At 44.3% G+C, this 21,895-nt stretch overlaps 1 protein-coding gene across 2 annotated transcripts in view; it reads right to left on the bottom strand.

Moving 5' to 3' along the window:
• Window positions 1-21,895, bottom strand: part of LOC147660706 (transmembrane protein 120B) — a 118,319-nt gene that overhangs the window by 16,625 nt on the left and 79,799 nt on the right. For both annotated transcript variants that reach the window (XM_086951521.1, XM_086951522.1), the window contains 3 exons: window positions 13,485-13,550; window positions 11,124-11,185; window positions 10,801-10,893 (listed from right to left, as the gene is read on the bottom strand). In XM_086951521.1, coding sequence (XP_086807647.1) covers window positions 10,801-10,893; window positions 11,124-11,185; window positions 13,485-13,550 — 221 coding nt within the window. The remainder of the gene's footprint in view (window positions 1-10,800; window positions 10,894-11,123; window positions 11,186-13,484; window positions 13,551-21,895) is intronic.

Consider the following 21,895-nt stretch of genomic DNA (forward strand, 5'->3'; position numbering starts at 1 on the left):
GAGTTTCAAATGTACAATGAAATACATCATTATTATGATCAAAATTTGGGGCACATTCTGTTACACAAAAGAAGAATATACTTCTATTACACATGCATTTTTTAAGATATTCAATGATAACAGATCTATTAAAAAACGTATTTGCAAGGATCTTGAAAATGATGACCAAGTTAACTTAACCCATTAACTAAATATTTTATTGATCAACGCCCACCTGTCACTCAAGCATTAATAGAACCAGAAGCTTTATTATTATTGCCCAAATGTTTACCTAAATACAATCATAGCCTCTTTTCCAGGCATACTGCTTTATAATTAAGGATAAAATGTGTGGAGTTAATTTTTTCCCAACCAGCAAGTAATGACTTTGGCATCATTTTGTCAGGGGATAACACGACCTCAATGCAGGAACATGGTCACTGCATTCCTGTTTGGACAAAGCATTTGCAATGCAATAGGTCTCACATTTGTGAGAGTTTGAGCTATAGGCATTGTAAATGATATTGCCTTTTATTTATGTGCTTATAAAACCTGCAAGCGGTGCGTAAACACCGCATTCAGGTTTTGTAAACACATAAATAAAAGGCATTGTCATTTAAAATGCCAACAGCTTAAACGCTCACAAATGCGAGACCATAAGCAATCGCGGAACCTGCGCTTTAGCTTAGGATGTTGAAAGCTATGGCTCGGTTGCCGAGATTGCCTTAAATGTAAAGAAATAGAAAAAAATGTTTTTCCATTTCTTTATTCTTGAGGCAATCGCGGCACCCGCGCTTTAGCTTTGAACACCCTAAGCTAAAGCACAGTGCCGCATTTGCTTTAAAAGCAAACAAATAGAAAAAAAGTGTGAATCTTTTTTCTATTGGTTTACTTTTAAAGCAATTGCAGCACCCGTGCATTAGCTTAAGATGTTTAAAGCTAAAGCACGGGTGCCATCATTAAAATTAAATAAACAGAAAAAGAAAGGCATGCGGCCCCGTTCGGCCAGCATATGACGCTGGAAAAATGGCTATAGAAAAAAGTGTTGAGGGAGCGTGTGTCCTGCCTCTGCTGCAAGCAGGACAAACCTATGTAGGAAAATAGTGGTCAGACGTTGTAATTAAAGCCTACCGAGGAATAACATATGTAACAGGGTGTGTCCTCAGGGGAGGTTACAAGATGAGTGAGATTCCTAATGTGGTGGTAGACTGACAAAAGGAAGGAATGTATCCTTTTGTTAAAAACCCCTCACTCACCAACCTAGTGGTGACATGCTTCATCATTGGGGTCCACCCTAGTGGCCTAGCGTCACCTGGGTGTGCTACAACACCTGAATTACAGTGGAGCAGGTTGTGAATGTAAGTGCAGAAAAAAGCGTGTTAAAAATTGTCCTGGTTTAACTTGATGGGAAGATAAATTTTATTGACAAGTAACTGGACAATGTTAAAAAAGTGGGGCGAGATACTGTGAGGGTATATTAAGGCCAAGAGTATCTCTTATAGTGTGTTGGTCTACATGTTTCAACCGTGATTGGAATATACCAGGTTTTCATCAGGACCGGATAAACAGGGAACTGGACTGTCTGTGCCCCCTAAAAGGCACACCCTATCCTCGTTCTCTGTGACCCAAAATAGCAAAAAATTCGCTAAATGGTGTATAACAGACTCTAGCCACAATGGGTGAGTCCAAAATAATGAAAAAGACCTGTGGGAAGAAAGAAGAAAACAGACATCAGTCAGACGTGAACTGTGTTACATGCCTGTTACGTAGTGCAGTGTCGTGTCTTTGGTATCTTCAGGCTTACTACCACTCTCATTAAAAAAAATATAAAGTGAATTTTAAAGTGAAGTTATCACAATGTGACATGACCCGTTGTGGGCTGGTTGTCAAGGTGGAGCACGCATACATATCAAGAGGTGCGTGCAAAGCGGCAGCATGATTGTTGCCGTTCGTTATATTTATTCAGGCTTACGTCCTGGTCATATCATTTAGGTGTTGTGGTATCACAATCTCGCCATTCATTTATGGTGGTCGCGAATCAGGATTAAAAGTGCGTGATTTATCTGTGGCAATACACTCGGACTTACTTGACATATAACATAGACATATACAAACACATAATGGTTGTAAGTGCTAGGCTTACTCCTATTCTGGAGTCTTATATCATCGGAGGGCGGGAGGGGGGTATCCCCACTACTCAACCGATTTCTGTAAAAACATGGGTAGAGTTGTTAACGGGCGAGTATTTTTCATGGCACCGCCGCATTGTGCGGTAAATGAAAGTGGATCGTTTTCAGTCTCTGTTCCTATGAAGGGAAGCATTTCTACTTACAGTTCCTTCGTGGTGGAAATGCCGTTTACCTATGCTTGTCCTCCACTGCGCTGCTACGAAGCTGTCCTGTCTCTTGTGGGACTAAGTAACGGCTATGCTTCCGGGTTGGGCGGGGACGGCCGTTGGTCACGTGGTTGTTGCTGCAGCAACTCGTGAGCGTCTCTACTCTACGGAGGCCGTTAGTTGTCAAAAAGTGTCTATGGGTTGCAGGCAGCCTGTGACATTGCTAGCGATGTTTTGCATGGCGGAGATCGGTTTAATCATTTAAACTAAGGGTCACAATGGTCTATTTGGCATAAGCGATCTCATTAAAAACCGAAAATTGCACAATCCAATTAGATTTCGAGGCGACCTGTTGGCTGTAACGAGTACTCTCGATGTGGGCGTGTACCTTGGTTGACGCTAGGCCACTAGGGTGGACCCCAATGATGAAGCATGTCACCACTAGGTTGGTGAGTGAGGGGTTTTTAACAAAAGGATAAATTCCTTCCTTTTGTCAGTCTACCACCACATTAGGAATCTCACTTTAGACTTTCCATTGATGGTACTCCTCTCTTTGTTTATCTAGTCCTTCCACAGGGGAACAGGAGGACTCTCCGTTCACTCTCAGTGAATACGATGCCTTGCTCTCCCCTTTGTTAGCATAGGTTACAAGATGAGACAACGCGATATAAGGAGATTCCTAACCACAGTTTACAAAGGGCAGTGACAGGAGCCAATTAAAAAGATGGGTGGAAAGTGGGCGGAGCTTCAAGTTCATACCTGAATACAGCAGGTCTCAAAGAGACAACGTAAACGCTGCTAGGCGAGACCTAAAAAAAGGCTAGTGTGCTTTTATAATCATACACCTAACCAACAAATCATTCTTTGTACACCTCAAAAAGCTTTTCTCATCACTGAACTTTACTTCTGTCCAGAAAGGGCTGCCAAAAACAGTTCACACACTCCCATGGAATAAGGTATACTCAAACAGCCTTATCTGTTTCCGAAATCATGATTCAATTTACAGACGCTAGCCTCCAATCCTTCAATTTCCATTCCGGCAACATTCCCGACATGTGGAAATCTTCCACAAGAACAAACCTCACAGACAAAGTGCTCAAAATCGTCTCCCTCTTCGGTCTCTAGCACCCATTTCCCACACCAGATGGAGACCTAGTCCCCTTATTTGAATCGAAGCCAATGTGATCTCCATTCAGAGTTCCATAGAAACAAAATTAAATATTCGTCCACTAGTCATGTTCCTTCCTCATATTGCAAAACATTTCCAAAAAACTTAAAAGATAATAGAACTTGGAGAACCACATCCATGCTTTTCAACAAGCATATCCTTAAGTTGCTTAATCAATGAAAGGTCAAACATACAAAAAATTCTCTGCTGGAGTCGTCCATCCTCATTCCTATAGGTGTAATAATCTGCACAAAAAAGCTACCACAGGCAGGCAGCTATCTTTATAAATATGTCTGAAGTTCCTCCGATATCTTCACCATCCAAAAATCTCTCTCTCTTTGTTAAACTGTACTCTTGGAAACCAAAGGCTGAGTGGTGACCACAGAATTTGAGGTGGGATCCCCGATAAGCGGATGGACTCTGTGAAAAAGCGAGTGAAAAAGAGAGGAAAGCCAAAGGGTGCAATTTTCAGATGTATCATAAATTTGAGAAATGTGTCATTGTAACTTGGAAGCTAAGGCAGAAATACTGGAAAACAAGGAGCAGGCCAGGGAGAGTACAATCCTGGTCTTTTTAGACACAGTAGTCAGTGTACTTGCAAGTGGCAGAACAGCAACACTTACATGATGGAGCTTAAGGACCACTCCTGCCGACCAGGAGGTTTGCAGGCAGGGCTACTGGAGACCGTGCTGATCAACCTCTAACATCCTGACTTGGTTTCCAGGCTGGTTGGAATGGGGCGACACAAGAGCTCATGTTTTTCCAGACTTGAGCCTCATCACTCAGGGCTGTAGTCCATGTCTGCTCAAGGGCAGACATTGGTTCACAGCTAATCTGCGAGTCAGGGATGCAATCAAGATGCACATCTTCAGTAATCTGGCAGCAGCAAAGCAACTTTAGGCCTGAAAGGGAGTTGATGCAACCCAAAATAAGTGAAGTCCAACAGGGCTATCCAAGGACTGGGAGTCTATCGAAAATATCTTTGCTGCATATTAACGAAAGGTTTATTTTGGAAGATCTTACTTCAGTGGTTTGATTGTATGTTATAGTTGATAAATGTTTAGTGACTGAAGTACTAGGTCGATACCGCCCATTTCTTTTCTCCCACCAGACCTGAAATTCAGGTCAAAGAACATAATACACATTTTGGTACCTGAGCAGATTTCTTTGAAGAAACTACTGATGTGATGGGGAAGATTTGGCAATTAACTTTAAGCCCACAGTATGTTCAAAGCACATAATTGTGTTCCTTGTTCCTGCAAGTGGCATAATAGCAGAAAAAAGATTAAAAAATAAAGATCACATCTGCAAATAGATGTTGGATCAAGATCGCAGATTTTATATTAGTGAAAACCTTTGGCACTTCCTATTGAATGGATGTATGGATGAATCCTTTGTGCCAGTTTTACATCTCATCCCACTGGATTTCTATACTACACCCTAGGACCAGGAGTTGCTAGTTTACAAAGACACTCAATGCAAGTTAAATGGTTGAAAAGCAGCTCTTTTCAAACTTTGCAGTGCCTGCCTGTATAACTGAAGACCACTGACGTAATTGCCATGACAAAGCATTTGATATACCATCCTTGATGGAACAATTAAACCTTCATAGTACAAGTGCTAAAATTAATCACAACCCAGTTACAGTCTTCTAAAAATATTTCTCTGAGGGACTTACTGTGGGTGATCCCAATTGTCATTTATCACCAGCAATGAACCCTTCCAATTATAAAAAGCTCCCACACACAATATAGGGACAATGCTGGATCTATTATTAGATTAGATAAAATTGGGATAGATGGAACTGTTCTCAGCTGGATTTCCTAGTTCTAAAATGAAAATCAGCAAAAAATATTAAGAAATGCTCTGCAGGAAATGCCTGAGGAAAGATTCTGTCTCCTAAAATATTACATTTTGATAATGAATTAATGGGCTCTCTTTACCCACTCCAACATTTAGAACCTGATGACACGCATATGTACTTGAAAGTCTCTTGCCCCCAAGACATCTCTCCTTTGGCTCAGGTTTCCAAGAACATTGAATCCTAAATCACTTTTCTCAACCTCTAAAACCAGGATTTATCCTTATTTCACTTTCTCCTATGCCACCTTGCCACCTTGCTTCATTCGAACTTGAACCCAGCTCGCCTGAACAAAGAATAAAACTCAGGGAAGAAGGATAAAGGTGTCAGTTGACTAGAAAAGGATGGTGATGTACTTGGAAAATTCCAAAAACGAATCACAAAATATTGGTATCTGGTCCATGAAACCAAAAGGGAAATATGAAATGACCAACAATCCAGCCGCTGCAAAATTATCTTAAGGCTAACTGGAAAACAAACACACAACATGTGAATGCTGCAAACAGCTGAATCAGACGCCATGCTGGGCATACTATAGAATAGCATTACAGGTCTCAGACAATCACACAAGTTCCCAGGTGAGGACAACATGTAGTTTAGGACATTCTTAAAAGTTTGGAGAATTTTCTAGAATCAGGGTCGTAAGAAGCAACAATTTATCCACTACCTCCGAGATCAATATAATCCTTTTTGTACATCCCCAGAGAGTAGGAGAATGTTCTGAGTGGAAGGGAATTAGTATAATCACCTACATTTTCCATACAGCTTCATCCCATTTGCAGGTAACCATAGCACTTCATATAAAAGTATAAATGTTTTCTGACGATGCTGTGCAGCATCAGCAAAAAAAGAATAAAATAAAGAAGACAAAATGCCACGTCATTATGTAGGCATGTACATGCTTGATGACTTATGCACAAGTGTCAATGTGAATACACATTCATAAGGAATGACGCAGGTGCCTTTTTTGAATATTAATTTACTGTTCCAAGATGGCAGACACCGCTTAGATCGACAAATAAAAAAAGTTACATTATATTTGTGTGAAAGTGCTTTTAGCAATGGGGTGTCCTTTCGCCACAGAAGTGGCAGTGCTTTTCAAGGCAATGTATGAGGAATCCTTTGTATACAACAATAACCCATTTTCGCAGTTCATTTCTACATGGCTGCGATTCATTGATGATGTTTTTATGGTGTGGACGGGGGGAGAGGAACAATTGCTGCTCTTCGACTAATGGCTACATGCGAGAAACGCTGATATTAAATTCAGCATTCAACATTCTGCAAGGAAAATTCCTTTTTTGGATGTTGAAGTGTACCCAATTGAAGGTGGAGTAAAAACAACATTATATGTCAAAACAACAGACCGGAACAAAGCTTTGCTTTATACAAGCAACCATCCCAGAAGCCTGCGGGATAACCTGTCATACGAACAGTTTTTAAGGATCAGAAGGAATTGTTTTGACAACAAAGATTTTAATTTTCATGCAGGGAAACTGTCTGAAAAGTTAGGAAACCGTGGATATCCAAGGAAATTGGTTAAAAACGCGATGAAACGGGCACGCTGGACACCTAGAGAATCTCTCCTGGAACAGCGGGACAAAACTGCCAATGAACGTCAAGTTTGTGTGACAACTTTTTGTCCAAACTCGAATAAACTAAAAAAAGTAATCTCCCAAAATTGGCACCTAATAAAAAATCTGGACACTAGGTTTTCATCGCAGCCATTGTTCGCATTTAAAAAGGAGAGCAGCGTCGCAAATCATGTCGTTAGATCAGCATTGCAAGGTACTCCAAAGCCCACGCTGAGGCAAATGATGGGACTATCACCCATAGTAGGCCACCATAAGTGTGGGACATGCGCATGTTGTGAACTAACAGTGAAAGGTTCTTTGTTCCAACAACATGGAATATCATGGAGGCACGATTCTTTCAGCAATTGCAAGACTAAATACGTAGTCTATGGGGTGACGTGCCCGTGTGGACTATTGTATATTGGGAAAACCAATCAAGAGATTCGGTAGAGAATTTCTCAACACAAGTCGCGAATAAAAACAAATGTGGAAACTGCCCCACTTGTAAACCATTGGAAGAAGGCCCATACAATAAATGACTTAAAATGGACTGTGATTTCGAAAGTGGAAAGAGATCCGAGAGGTGGAGATTGGGACCAAAAACTAGCCAAGAGGGAAGCACTGCTAATTGTTAAATTTGACATGGCCGTGTCAGGGTAAATGAAATATCAGAAATGTATAAGTTGTAATCGCACGAAATTTCAAAAGTCCTTTTGGGAGCCATTGATATGATATCAGCCTGCGAAGTTAATCTTTCTCACCCAGATGCCCCCCACAAGGAGATACCATAGGACCACCTGACATTCCTGGAATGCCCGTGTTGGACTACAGACCAACCTGTCCATATTCTCCTCTTGTTTTGACTCTTGGGCCTTGATGACATACCAGATAAAATAATTGTATAAGGATGACCCACCCCCCATAAACTCTAACTCTCAGAATGCACCAGGAAGGGATCCCGATTGTGCGGCATAAAGATCGCGGGCCACACGGGTTTCCCATCGCTACATTTTTAATTAAATACTCCTTCTGGGTTCACAATCCACACTTTGCATGCCTTGGAATTTGAATTCTACGATTGCACCTGAACTAGCGTGATGGGGTCAATCCCAGATAAAATTAACCATTATTTTTGTTGGGTTGCAAAATTTAAATAATATCATAATGGCACCAACAATAAGCTCTTACACCGAGAGCAGCGCAAAGGCGTTTACACAGACAGAGAATGTGCGGGTCTATGAAAACTACAATATCCATCAAGCAGACAGCTGACGCACATTACATCATTCGAGGGCGTGCTGTTGTTCAATTACGGAGACTGCTGGAAGGAGTTGGAAACTCGGAGGGTGGATTTAATCGGTAAGAATGCCGACAATTGGGCGATTGGGGCATGTTTTCCAGCTCAGTAAGTGGCGACAACTAAGTGCGCTCGTTGTCCTCTTTTTCAGACCACGGGGACCCGGCATTTAATATTTGGAGCATCGGGTCAGCGCTAAAATTACTCCTCGCCGATGGGCGCCAGAAGGTAAGATTGCCTCAAACAGTTGTCTATCACTAGGAATTTCTACTATAGACCCACGGTTACTAAGGGAACTCTGCATATTTTTTATCTCCTTGTGGTTAGATGGTGACCCAGTGAAGGCATTTCATCACGTGGCCACTTCTGACTTAGAAGGTCACATAGGTAAGTATTTTGATGACGAGGGCTCTGTGTAGAAGTATCACAATCAGTAGGAGGAGAGGTATTATATATCTTTCTCTTTTCACGCACGTTTCCACCTGTTGGTGTCAATTTAGAGTGGTAAGCTGGAGCGTGAGAATAGTGGTTGGCACTTGATACTACATATAATTAGTACTGTTGAAGAATAGGATACTACCACATTTCCTTTATTGTTTCAGATTTCTATGGCCCTGACGAGAATCCCCACAACCTTTGGGATTCGAAAAGCGTAGACGGTCGGTGCTGCCGCAAAATATTTATATACATAAAAAAAATTCAGAAAAAGGATTGGTTTTTGGATAACTTGTAAAAAAAAAATTCAATTTTGTGTATTGAAGAGTCATCTTTTAGTACCAAATATTGAATAGACTGTGTGGCAGACCGTTTGCTACTCCATAGGTTCATTCCTAGTGTTGGGGTGTGTGTATATATGTATATTAGGATGTATGAATGTGAATAAATGTGGATTGTTGAGGATATGAGGGATTGATGGTGTGAATATTTATTTACTTGTCCCCCAAATCATTTTGTATGTAAATTGTGTTTTTTGGTCTTTTGATTGTGTATTAATAACTCTTTTTGTTACATGATAAATGAAAAATTGAAATAAAAGCGACTTAAGAGCTTTTAGATGTGTATACATTAGACATTCTGAAATAAATCAGTTTTTTGAACGATTATCAGTACTGGCAATTTTTGTTGTTATGAGGTTATATTGTGCTCAGCCTTCCTAATTAGAGCCATCCCCATTCTTGTTAGCAGTTTAGCAATGTGGAGCAGCATGGCCGAAAATGATAGCCAAAGGACACTACAAATAAATTAACTGCATTAAGTGAAAGACTAAGGGGGACGGAACAAACAGAGGAGGGGGAGAGCAGTAGGTAGAGGATAAGCAACACAGGAGCACAAAAGATTTTTGGAAAGCAGACTAGCCCAGCAGCAAAGAGCGACTGTTGGGCTCACAAAAAAAAAAAAATGAAATAAATGAAAACATTTTATTTTAGAGACGTAGAGAGCAAGGGTTGTAGAGAAGGGTGATTCTGTGAGTGGGTGAAGGGGGCGAAAAAGCAGGGTGGTTGAGGGCGGGCTATGGGTGGGGAGTAACAGAGGTGTGCCTGGTGGCTGTGAATAAGAACAAAAAGGGCAGTGGGTATTGGCGGGAGAGCAGCAGATGAGAGAGAGCTAGAAAACCCACACACTTTAATGGAGTGCTTAATGAAAAAGGAAAAAATGAGCTCCCTAAATTTGAACAGTGTGATGATACTAGCCAATCAAAAGGAAGGTAAAGAGACTATGCTCCAAGGAAGAGAAAATAACAAGAGGAGGAAGGTAAGCCACCGAAAAATAAGTAAACAAAAAAGTGAAAGCAAAGGCCACCAATGGTAAGCAATGGGCGGGGTCTAAGCCCACTACGTTTTTTTGTAGCTCAGAAGTTGAGAGAGCAAACACAGATGGCTAGATAGTGGGCCAATGAAGGAGGTTAAGGAGCGCCTTGACATGAGAAAGAAGGGAGAGCTTTTCATTAATAGAAAGATGTGAAGGGAGAAGGAAACAAATATAAATTATGTAGAGGGAAAGCAATCTATGGTTTGTGGAGGGAACATGCAGACTGGTTTGTTACCCATTCTTCATTTTGCACTGGAGCACGTCATCATCAGACATTACCGCAAAGCTATACACCTCAACTTTTCAAAAAAGGAATGTTGAATTTAGCTACCACCTCCTTTCCAACTGATGTAACATGTCGGAGAACCAGCACAATGACCAGCCATAAGCTTATCTGTATTAAAGAAACCAGCCTTTCTTCTTCCAGCTAATTACATGAATCAATATATGAAAAGATGATTACTGAAGCCATTGTATCCGATTATTCAAGTCCTGTGCAGAGAAACAATTACTGTCTGCATCCCAACCCAATTCAATTCTCTGCTACTGTTTAGTAGATACAAACTACAGCTACAAAAATACTACATGGCTCACAGACATCCAATTTCTAAAATTGACAACCTGGGTGTTTGCTTTTCAATGAGATTGCTGAATTTTTATTTCCTCCACTCTGATCACCGATATTCGCCCACCAATCCCCATATTCACCCAGGGCGCATCCTTGCAGACAGGGAACCAGAGCAAAAGGAGAAAACAAATGTAACGGGCTGTGCTTACCGACTGTAAGGTCCAGATGGTTTCTTTCTCCTAATGCACGTAATCTGTAGAGGCAGCCACTCTGGTAATAATATTGTAGGAACTGTACACAACCTGAAAGATTTATTAGACCATGTGAGAAGCTGCGCTTTGGCCCCAGTACTCAAGAGCTAATGCTTGAACAAATTATAAAAAGAACCCATTTTCAAAAAAATCAGTCCATGAAAAAGGGTTTAGTATTTAAGGTAAAACTCAACAGCACAAATAACTATAGATTCAAAGTAAAATCTTGTGGTAAAATGGTTAAGGAATAGATAAATCGAAAAGGGTGGTAATGTACTCACTCTGATAAATTGAAAACGCCAAAAACTGATTGCGAAACATTTGGTACATTAGTCCGTTTGGCCTGCGAGAAACGAGAAACAAAAAAAGAAATAGAGCATGGTTTATTTCTCCTAAAGCAAAATGACCATCTATTCAACATGAATAAACAAAACATGCATGCCATGTCTCAATATGGCGGATGGGTCCTTTTTACTAGCCGTATTTAAGAACACCACAGAGGATGAGTAGGACTTCTATCACACTCAACAAAAGCAGACTTAGTACTTGACCCCAAGACATAAAACATAGATTACCGAAAGAGATGAGATTTGCAAACTGAATAGATATTACTGTGGTAATATTCTAAAGTGACGCTAACCAATAAAGCCTTTCAGTTAAGAATGTACCATATGGATAGATTATCACTTTCCCTAGCGAGTAGAGACACAGCGGAAGAGAGTTCAACTATCTGTCTCGGTGGAGTGAGACAGAGGGGGAACATCTTCTATCAGCAAAAAAGACTTTTTGGCTAATGCACCTGTATCCTACGAACAAAGTCTGAGTTTTGTGTCCGTACATACTCCGAAAACAATGTCACATGGCCTCACTTTTATATCTGATGGTGGAGGGGAGGTGGGGGGTGGAGAGGGTTTAAGATTAAGAAAACTGTTTCAGCTGCATTAGGACCCTGCCTTGAGAATTGTATTAAACTGGTTACCATCAAGGAGGCAGCCCTACATTGTTCAGAAACGTTATGTCAAAACGTGAATGAGTGGAATAGTCCACTTGTGATTACTGTCTGAGGGCGGTGGAGTTGTTGGAGAGAGGAAAGGGCAGATACTTGATGTGGGGTGGAATAATCCACAAAAGAACTGATGAAATATGCTGGACTGAAAAAAACACAATGGTTGCTTTGGGGCTATTTATAAACAACTTTTGTTATTAGGGTACCCAAGAATTGTATGCCAAGACAGTTGCATTTGTTAGTTATTTCAACCAAAAATAAAACAGATACTTAGAAACACAACTCAGAAAAAAACTTTGTTTGGTGAAACTACAATTTATCAGTATATTGTAATCAACAGTAAGAATATTGATTCAGCAATTAAAAATATCAAAAAAGGAATTGAATTATGGTGAGGGGTGAAGGTGTGCGATGTGCCAGAAGAGCCCGGGCCGTGGAATTTGTGTGGTGCAATGTGTGTATTGAACAGTTGTGGCATTATGTTGTGTTATCAAAAATAATAAAATGTGTTTATTAGGTAGGCAAAAAGCCTTGAGAGGGACGCTGCATTCATTAAATCCGAGACAAGACTGGGCCGTCACCTTAACCCAAGCACTTTATATAACATCGTTGGGTTGAACTTTTATGTTTTTATTCTTTCTTTTATACACTTGTTTTTAATACATGCATTATTTTATGGTATGAATGCAGAAACTCGTGTGTATAGCTTTTAGATAACTGTTTTTATGCTCTGTGGTGCAACATGAAGTGTAAAAACACTGTGTAAACACAATCTCCAGTCCAATTATGTATCAAAGAATTATTCCCACCGAATTACTGGCTTTTATTCACTGTATAAATGCTGCACAATGCTTTTATGAAAAATATTATTAAGATAAGAAATTGAATTGAATTGGAAAAAAAAACATGAACATGTGACGGCGCTGTGCTCACGTGTTAAACGTGAAAAAATTAAACGCACAAGGCATAAGTTGTGTCAGCATCATGTAATAGCATTTAGAGTAGCATCCATAGTAACAGGAAAGAAAGTATAAAGTCTTTAGGTGCCAAAGTTAAGGTGCTTAGGTAAGCAGAAAACACGCCAAAATGGCCGCTTGCCTACCATGGCTTTTAAGGCAGTAGACCAATTAATTTATTTAATTGAAGAAGTGGAGCAGTCATGAATCAAAAAGTACTGAAATGAATGCTGAAGAAGACGGGTTCAATGGCTACAATCTATGCGAACCCATATAAATAAGGTTATTTATAGATAGCCCAAACTCTGGAAGAATCATTGCTTTATCGAATGTCTATAGGATTACTCATGTTGCTAGAGATATTGGGTTTCCCGTGTATACTTGGCTCCTCTACCAAAAGCTTGGTTCCAGGGGGCAAGACAACTCTAACAGATTTCACTGCAATGATCTTGCATCCTGCAGTCAAGCAAGAGATCAGCAGAGGCTCTGGGCGGGTGATGGAGCGACACACACGGCTGAGCCCCATCTGCATGGGAATTAGCCACTTACCTAATGGCATCGAAGACAAAATAGGGTGTTGATAGGAAGAAGCAATAAGGGGAATGTCGTAGTAAAAGGATATGAAAATATGTTTATAACCTAGCTGTACAGGTAGAGATTGCAAAACCGGAGTCACTTACCATGTCAACATCACACCAGAAAGAAATGTCGAAACATAATGATGAGACACCCACCAGCCTTTAATTCTATGGAACAGAAACAGAAGCGTCAAAAAGGTGCATTAGATATTGATAATGGCAAGGTTTTCTTCACAAGCTTTCCAAGGCTTGATGTAAAAGTCAATCGGTCGCACTCCCCCACTTGGCGAGCAAAGCCTCAAGTTTGCAAACACCACTCTCACAGACTGTTGGCTCATGCAAGAATAACCTATGGGCTATAAGGTATGCCTAGATAAGATGAAATACCAGTGCTGAGCAATTTGACCAGTAGCGAAATCAACCTGCATTATTAGGAACACATCCACCCCAAGTGCTCTCCTGCTGACAATGAAGCGTTGGAGTGCAGATTAAGCACCTTAAATGGTATTCATTTTATCGACCTTGAAGTGATGGCAGGCCAAGTGGACCTGCCAGGAAGCCAACATACGACCATTTGTTCAAACACCATGATCCATGCAGTCCTTGCAGCACATTACAGAGGTGTCAGAATCCACATGCATGTCACGTGTCCAGGGCACAATATTGCTGGTCACATTTTCTGTTACAATTTTTTGAAACATCAGTCCCTGCACGCGCCTGAAACTGAAAGTAACTGAGAAAAGTGAAGCAGGATTATTTTAAATTTGGGATGGATGCACCTTATTATCTTTAGACTTTTGTAAGTGTTTCGGTCCTGATGCAGAAAGCACTACTTGTGTAACGATATATCTGTAATAGACATTAGTTAGTGACAGATTCCTTACCTTAGAATATCACCAGGTGTCAGACTGGATCTGGAAAGTTTTTCGTCAGCATTACCCCTCCGCGTCGCAAGGTGGATCGTGCGGCTCCTCGTCCGTCGCTGGCGTCTTATGCGCCGAGATGAAGTCACAGAGACTACTTAGGCGCCAGCCATGCGTGCTGATGTCCGTTCTGTACACAACTTTCCGCGCCAGGAACACAGAGCCATGCAAGAAACGGACCACTGGTGCCATGAAACTAGGGCCCTGAAAGGGATGACCTTAATCCTAGAAATCAGTTCCCAGAACGGGTAGGATGGGTGGGGTGGTAAGGAATCTATCAATAACTAATGTCTCTTACAGATATATTGTTACACAAGTAGTAACTTGTGCATCTGAAAGACACGTTAGTGATAGATTCCCTACCTCAGAATAGATACCCTAGCAATACCAACGCCAGTGGTGGGTCTGCGAACAAGTTTACACCAGAAAGTCACGGAGAACAGAACGGCCAAAGAAGCCGTCTCTACGGACTTGACTGTCAAGGCAGTAATGCTTGGTAAACGTGTGCAGCAAGGCCCATGTAGCGGCCTGACAAATGTCCTGCAAGGGAATGCCGTGTCAGAAGGCAGTAGTGGCTGCCATTGCCCCGGTCGAATGGGCACGCGCCCCCACAGGAGGCTCCTTCTTAGCCAACAAGTAACATGGTTTGATGCACAGAACGACCAACCGAGAGATGGTTCGTTTGTACACGGCCCAACCATTTTTGGCACCCATGTAGCCAACAAAAAGTTGGTCATCCATCCGGAACTGTTGTGTGCGCTTCAGATAGAACGAGAGCGCACGTTTTGGGTCCAGGCGGTGGAGCCTCTCTTCCTCTTTTGAAGTATGCGGAGGCGGAAAGAAGGTGGGCAAAGGGATGGTCTGCCTTATGTGGAAGGACGTGACAACCTTTGGCAAGAAAGAAGGACAGGTACTTAAAACCACCTTGTCCGGAGGAACAGAAAGGAAAGGAGGTTTAGAAGAAAGAGCCTGGAGCTCACTCACTCTCCTGACAGAGGTGATAGCTACCAGGAAAGCCGTCTTTGGAGTGAGAAGACGTAAGGGGCAGTTATGAAGGGGCTCAAAGGGAGCGCACATCAGATAAGTCAAGACAAGATTTAAGTCCCATTGAGGCATTATGAAAGGCACAGGAGGAAACGTGTGCGTAATGCCTTTGAGAAAACAATTAACAACCGGGGACTTAAAAAGAGAAGGCTGATCTGGAAGCCGTAGAAAGGCGGAGATGGCAGAAAGATAACTTTTGATAGTGTCCAGAGCAGAGCCCTGCTGGTCCAAAGAGAGGAGGAACAGAAGGTCTTCGGAAAGAGGGGCAGAAAGGGGGTCCACAGCTTTCGCTGTGCACCATGCCAGAAACTTGTTCCACCTGCAGGCATGTACTGTCTTAGTGGAGGGATGCCTGCCTGCCAGAATGACATCACAGACTTCGGGAGGAAGATCGAAAGCTGTCAACTGTCGCCGCTCAATCTCCACGCATGGAGGTGGAGGCTGAACAGGTTCAGGTAGAGGACTGTCTCCTGCTGCTGCGACAGAAGATCCTCCCGAAGAGGCAGTCGGATCGGGGGATCTATCGCCATGCGGAGAAGCTCGGGATACCAGTATATTTGTGCCCAATCCGGAGCCACAAGGATGACTTGGCCCCGGTCGCACCGAATCTTCTTCAGCACTCTGGCAGAAGTGGAATAGGCGGAAAGGAGTACAACAGACCGCAGCCCCACTCGCGACGAAAAGTGTTGCCGAGCGAGTGCTGCCTTGGAAATTCCAATGCACAGAACTGATGACATTGTGCATTCTCTTCGGTGACGAATAGATCTAACCAAGGCTCTCCCCAATGCAGAATGAGACCTTGCGCCACGTCCGAGTTCAGACGCCATTCGTGATCCATCATGCACAGGGGGCTGAGTTAGTCCGCCCTGGCATTCAGAGTACCTACCAGGTATTGAACCACCAAGGTGATGGCTTGATGTTCCAGACATGTCAAGAGGCGCAGAACCTCTTGATATAGGGCCCAGGACCCCACCCCGCCCTGTTTGTTGCAATACCACATGGCAGTGGTGTTGTCCGTGAACAATTGCAGACAGAGGGAAGGAATGCTTTCAGTGCAAGCCAGATTGCCCGAAGCTCCAAAAGATTACTATGGAGTATGGACTCTGCCGGAAACCAGAGGCCTCCGATCTCCGCCTCTTCCAAGTGGCTGCCCCATCCCAGGAGGGACGCATCCGTCACCACTATGTGCTCCGGTTGGGGAAGGGAGAGGGATTCGCCATTGACCCAATCGCGATTCGTGAGCCACCACTGCAATTGTTGTGCAGTGCCCTCTGAGATCTGGACATGATCGGACAGGTTGCCCTGATGTTGTACCCACTGGAAGTTCAGGTCCTACTGCAGAGCCAGCATATGCCATCTGGTATGTTGCACTAGCAGGCTGCAGGAGGCCATGAGGCCCAGGAGTCAGAGAGTCATCCTGACTGAAACCCGGGATAGATGCTGAAAGATTGGAATCATAGCCTGAATATCCTGGACTCGCTGCTCGGAGGATAAACCCGAAACTGCGTCAAATCCAAAACCGCTCCGATGAAAGGAAGCTTTTGAGAGGGACTCAGGTGTGACTTTGGCACGTTGATAGAGAACCCCAGCAAATGCAGGTCGGCGTAGTCTGGAGGTGGGAGACGACTGCCTGGGGCGAGCACGCCTTTAACAGCCAGTCGTCGAGATAGGGGAAGACTGAAACCCCTCATCTGCGCAAATGAGCGGAGACCACCCCCAACACTTTCGTGAACACCGAGGGGCACTGGTAAGGCCAAAGGGGAGCAGGTAACGCCGGTGGGTCTCCAAGACGGGGATATGAAAATATGCGTCCTGCAAGTCCAACGCTACCATCCAGTCTCCAGGGTCAAGGGCAGCCAAAGCCAGAGTCAACATCTTAAACTTCCCCTCCCGGAGGAAGCGGTTGACGTTCATGAGGTACAAGATGGGGCGCAGGCCCCCTTTCTCCTTCATGGGGACCAGAAAGTAGTGGGAAACAATCACGTCCTACTTCTGATCCAGGAACGCGCTTGATGGCCCCCTTGGCCAGGAGAGCCGTGACTTCCTTTTGGAGAAGCGCAAAGTGATCCCCCAACTGAGGTGGCATGGTTAGGGGGCTTATTCGAAGGGGAAGGAGTAGCCCCTTCGGTGATTTGCAGCACCCCCCTGTCCGAAGTGACAGAACGCTAGTGGAGGAGGTGATGGGGAATCCTGCCGCCCACGGGCGTGGGGTGCACCCCAAAGCTCGGACTAGGAAGGTTTAGAGGCGGATGCTGCAGGAGAGGAAGTAGGCTGTCCCGCACGCTGGCCCCCTGTCCCTCTGCGGCGGGAACCACATCTGCGCTGAGATTGTTTCTGCGCAGGCTTCTGGCAGAACGAACATGTCGGTGCGCCCCTTGCTTGGCCACGAAAGGAACGAAAAGCAGACATGGCCGGGCACGTGGTGGAGAGACCCAAGGGCTTGGACGTCGCCCGGGAGTCCTTAAAATGCTCCAGCGCACTATCTGCCTTATTGCCAAACAGGCGGGTACCATCAAAAGGCATGTTCAGAAGGGAACTCTGAACATCCCCTGAAAACCCTGTGGATCGTAACCAGGCATGACGATGGAGGGCCACTGTGGTGGAAATTGTCCTGCCCAGTGAGTTCGCGGTGTCCAGTCCACACCGGATGGAGTACTTCGTGGTATCTTTCCCCTCAGCCAGAGCCTGGGAAAGCAGCGCCCGAACTTCCTCCGGACACTGGAGGCAGCGTCTGTGCCACAGTGTCCCACAAAGCGCGAGAGTAAAGGCCCAATAGGCATGCAGTTTTCACCAACTGCAGCCCCAAGCTGGCAGAGGAAAACAGTTTCTTGCCAAACTGTACCAGCTTTTTAGATTCCTTATCCGGCGGGGCAGTAGGAAATGATCTTTGGGAAGTGGTGGTTTGTATGACCATGCTCTCCGGAGTTGGGCGAGTCGTTAAAAAGACAGGGTCACCCGGTGCCGGGCGATGACGCCTGACCACGTTCTTATCCACAGCTGGTCTAGACCAGGTGCCCATTAACACATCAGTTAACGCCTCATTGAACGGTAGCAGAGGCTCCATAGAGCTTGTCACCGGCTGAAGGACTTCAGTGAGAAGGTTTGTTTGAGAGTCACCGTAGGCAGAGCAAGGTCAAGGGCCTCAGCTGCTCTACGGAGCACCACAGTGTATGTGGTGCCCTCCTCCATGGCTACATCAGGAGGAGAAAGAAAACCAGGCTCAGAGAGAGGTCAAAGCCACCTGCATCCTCCGACTCTTCCGCCCTCTCCTGCTCCGACTCGCACTGTCGTGCAAGAGGGTACTCGGACCCCTCCCAGTCGTCCCTCTCCTCCACAGCCCGTGGCACAGGCTGCAGCGGCAAGTGAGGGACAGGGGAATATCAATGATCCAACGGCACCGGGAACGGCGCGGATCCGGCTCCATGTCCCAATTAGGGTCCCAACCTGGAGCAAAATTGTCTGCAAACCCGGGCAAGGGCGGAGGTGGGACGAACGGAACCCATTGCGGCGCCGGGAATGGAGCTGTGGGAGGCGCCGGGGACAGAGCCGCTGGCAAAGGACCTCTCTGTGCCGGTAGCGGAGCCGGCAGCAAGGGAGTCCCCTCAGGTGGGATCGCACGGCCCGAAGGTGCGCCGGCAGGAGTCAGAGGCCTGAAAAGGCGGTTCATGGCAGCAAGAAAATCTTGCTAATAGGCCGGAGTCGCCAACAGACCCGGATAAGGTGGGTAGGCCGCGGGACTCACAGGCTCCAACTGAGCCGCGGGAGAGGTACCTCCGGCCCCCTCGTCCGGAGACAGACGGTGGGGGGACATCTGAGACTGTAAACACTTCTTCCACTTCTTCTTATGACGTCTCTTACCCGATTCCGATTGTGAGGACTTCGACCCTGAGGAGCGATGATGATGGCTCCGCGGTTGGTCCCTCGATTTACCCCTGGACCTCAAACGACTCTGAGATGACTGCCGGGCCTCCAGCAGCGTACGAGACCGCTCCCGCAAAGCTTTCGGAGCCATGGCCAGACCGTCGGAACATGACCGGAGTCATGGTCACGCTTCAGACAGTAGAGACAGACGCCATGGGGTCGGCTGCGGGCATCGTACAGCGACAGGCCCTGCAGGATTTAAACCCAGGCATCCCTAAGTGGCACCAGAAGTAAAAGACTCAAAAGAGAAGCAGAGACAAAAGTGACTAGGGTACATGCTCTAACCGGATCTGCGCTTGCTGGTGCGAAAAAAAAAAAGAATTGACTTCAGAGCTCATGGGTGGTGCCTAAGTAGTCTCTGTGACATCATCTCGGCACATACGACGCCAGTGATGGAGGCGGAGCCGCACAACGCCACCTTCTGACGCGCAGGGGTACTACTGACGAAAAACTTTCCGGATCCAGTCTGACGCCTGGGGATATTCTAAGGTAAGGAATCTATCACTAACGTGTCTCTTTCAGATCTTTATATTACAATCTGTTCAGTTTGTTTGCATGGCAACTGGTTTGCGACCTGACCTTTCCTGTTGCACTGGTAATGTTGTACTTGCATGCAGCAGTGCAAAATACTCATGCATAGTTGTAAAAACTCCAGCCTAATTGATATGTATGAGGCAGGAACCTCTGGGATTTCTTGTCACGATCTGAATGGAGCAATGGCACATGATGGACAGCAACCTTTTTTCCCCCTATAGCTTTCAGTAAAGCTGATACGCCCCTTAATATATGAATTTGGAACCTTCCTGGTGTACTATGACACCATACGCCGCCATGATGTGCAGTAGTGGGACACCAGCCCTCTCTTAGTCCGGTCAGTTTTCTTTACGGCACAGCAGTAGGTTTGTGAGTTATTTTCTAATGTCCATAGAAAATCATGGAGGTCGACTGCCCAGAAACGTACCTATTTGTTAGTGAGTAATTCCCCATGAATACCAGTGCCACAGAGTTGTCCTGTTTAATCAATAAGTGATGATGGTCTTTGAATACCTTGTAGGACAACATTGCTTGGTCCCTTGCCATAGAGGATATTATTTGCCCCCTTTTTTTGATGGCATGGTATGCCTCATTCTCTAAGCAAATTAGGCTAAGTGTTAAAACGTATGTACATTGATAGTCTGTGTCTACCACCTTATAGATACACCACTCATCACACCTTTCTTTTAAATAGGGTGCAGCAATTCCTTTTGTACTGATGAAGCCTTGATCCTAAATCATCTTTAAGTGGATCAAAACGTTGACATCTAAATACTTTAATGTTTGATTAATTACAATGATGAATGGCCATAAACATTGAGTTAATGCTTACCAATGTACATTTAGTTATCATCAATGTATACCAAGCTTTTGTTTGTTTCCCTGACTGTCTTTTGTCCTATGGCCGCTTCACAAGCACTGCACTGTTATAACTCGCCATTAGGGACACACTCCTGTGATTCATGATATTGTGTTTAAAAAAATAGACCCAGTCTATTCATAATATTGTTGTACTGGTTGTCATCTTGTAATCAAGATGTGTACAATTTTCTTCCCATCCCATTGATTAGGTCCAAGTAGAACAATTTTGTTTTAGCCTATTATTGAGTTACAATTTGGTGTATATTTGCTTCCAACAGAATCAGGATATCTTTAACATAACACAAGCCCAGATTCTGAAGATTACCAAGTGTACCAAGTGCATTTAAGTATGCGTTGTGTGAAGGACCTTGAATAGGAATGCAGATCTCTATGGCGTTGTCCGTGCCAGTTGCAGGCGTAGGGGTGAGCACAGGAGAAGCTATACCTTGGGTACAAATTCAACTTTGTGAATGCTTTACCACTCCCTTTAAGGTCTTGTTAACAGATAAATGGCATGCAACCAAAATTAGGGTTTCAAACCACTGATACATTGCACCCCGACTCGCAGTGGAGAGAGGCACGGCCATTAAAAGCGAACAAGACTGCTGACCCAAAAAGTACCGTTTGTACACCACAACACACGAATTGGTGTTCACCAATCTTAGAAGTTTGAAATCCTAGAATTTACAACATAAAAAAAAGTTTTATACGTCAGGCCCTTAGTTTCAATTTGCTGGAAGATTTTGGGACGCACAGGAGTGTGGTCAGAAACCAGTATGAATGATTTGATCCCATCGCACCAGGTACTTGCTACCGGACCCCCCCCCCTCTTCCCTACCGCTTAGCTCAGAGTTTGCCTCACTCTGTCAATAATTAGAAGGCAAAATCCAGAGGTTATGCATTGGATATGCTGTATAGCACAGTGCTGGCAGCGGTGAAGCAGATTGTCAAAGGATTGGATTTACAGCTCCCATAGGGCAAAATTTGCAGCTTAATTGAATTTGCATTTCAAGCACTTTGCTCTAGATTTCTACCATTAGTTTCTGAAGATTATCTTAAGCCCCCAGAAAGGAGCACATGCAACAGCTGCTGTAACATATCAAAAAGAGAGGCCAGGAAAAGTCACAAAAGTGCCAAGCCACATATTTCTTGCCTCTTCCTGCTTTTGTGCAAGACAGCCATTTCTCCCATATTTACATAGAGCACAGCCAGACCTGCAACACTCAATCT

The sequence above is a fragment of the Lissotriton vulgaris genome, unplaced genomic scaffold (genome assembly GCF_964263255.1).
Source record: "Lissotriton vulgaris unplaced genomic scaffold, aLisVul1.2 SCAFFOLD_2916, whole genome shotgun sequence".
NCBI classification, from domain to species: Eukaryota; Metazoa; Chordata; class Amphibia; order Caudata; family Salamandridae; genus Lissotriton; species Lissotriton vulgaris.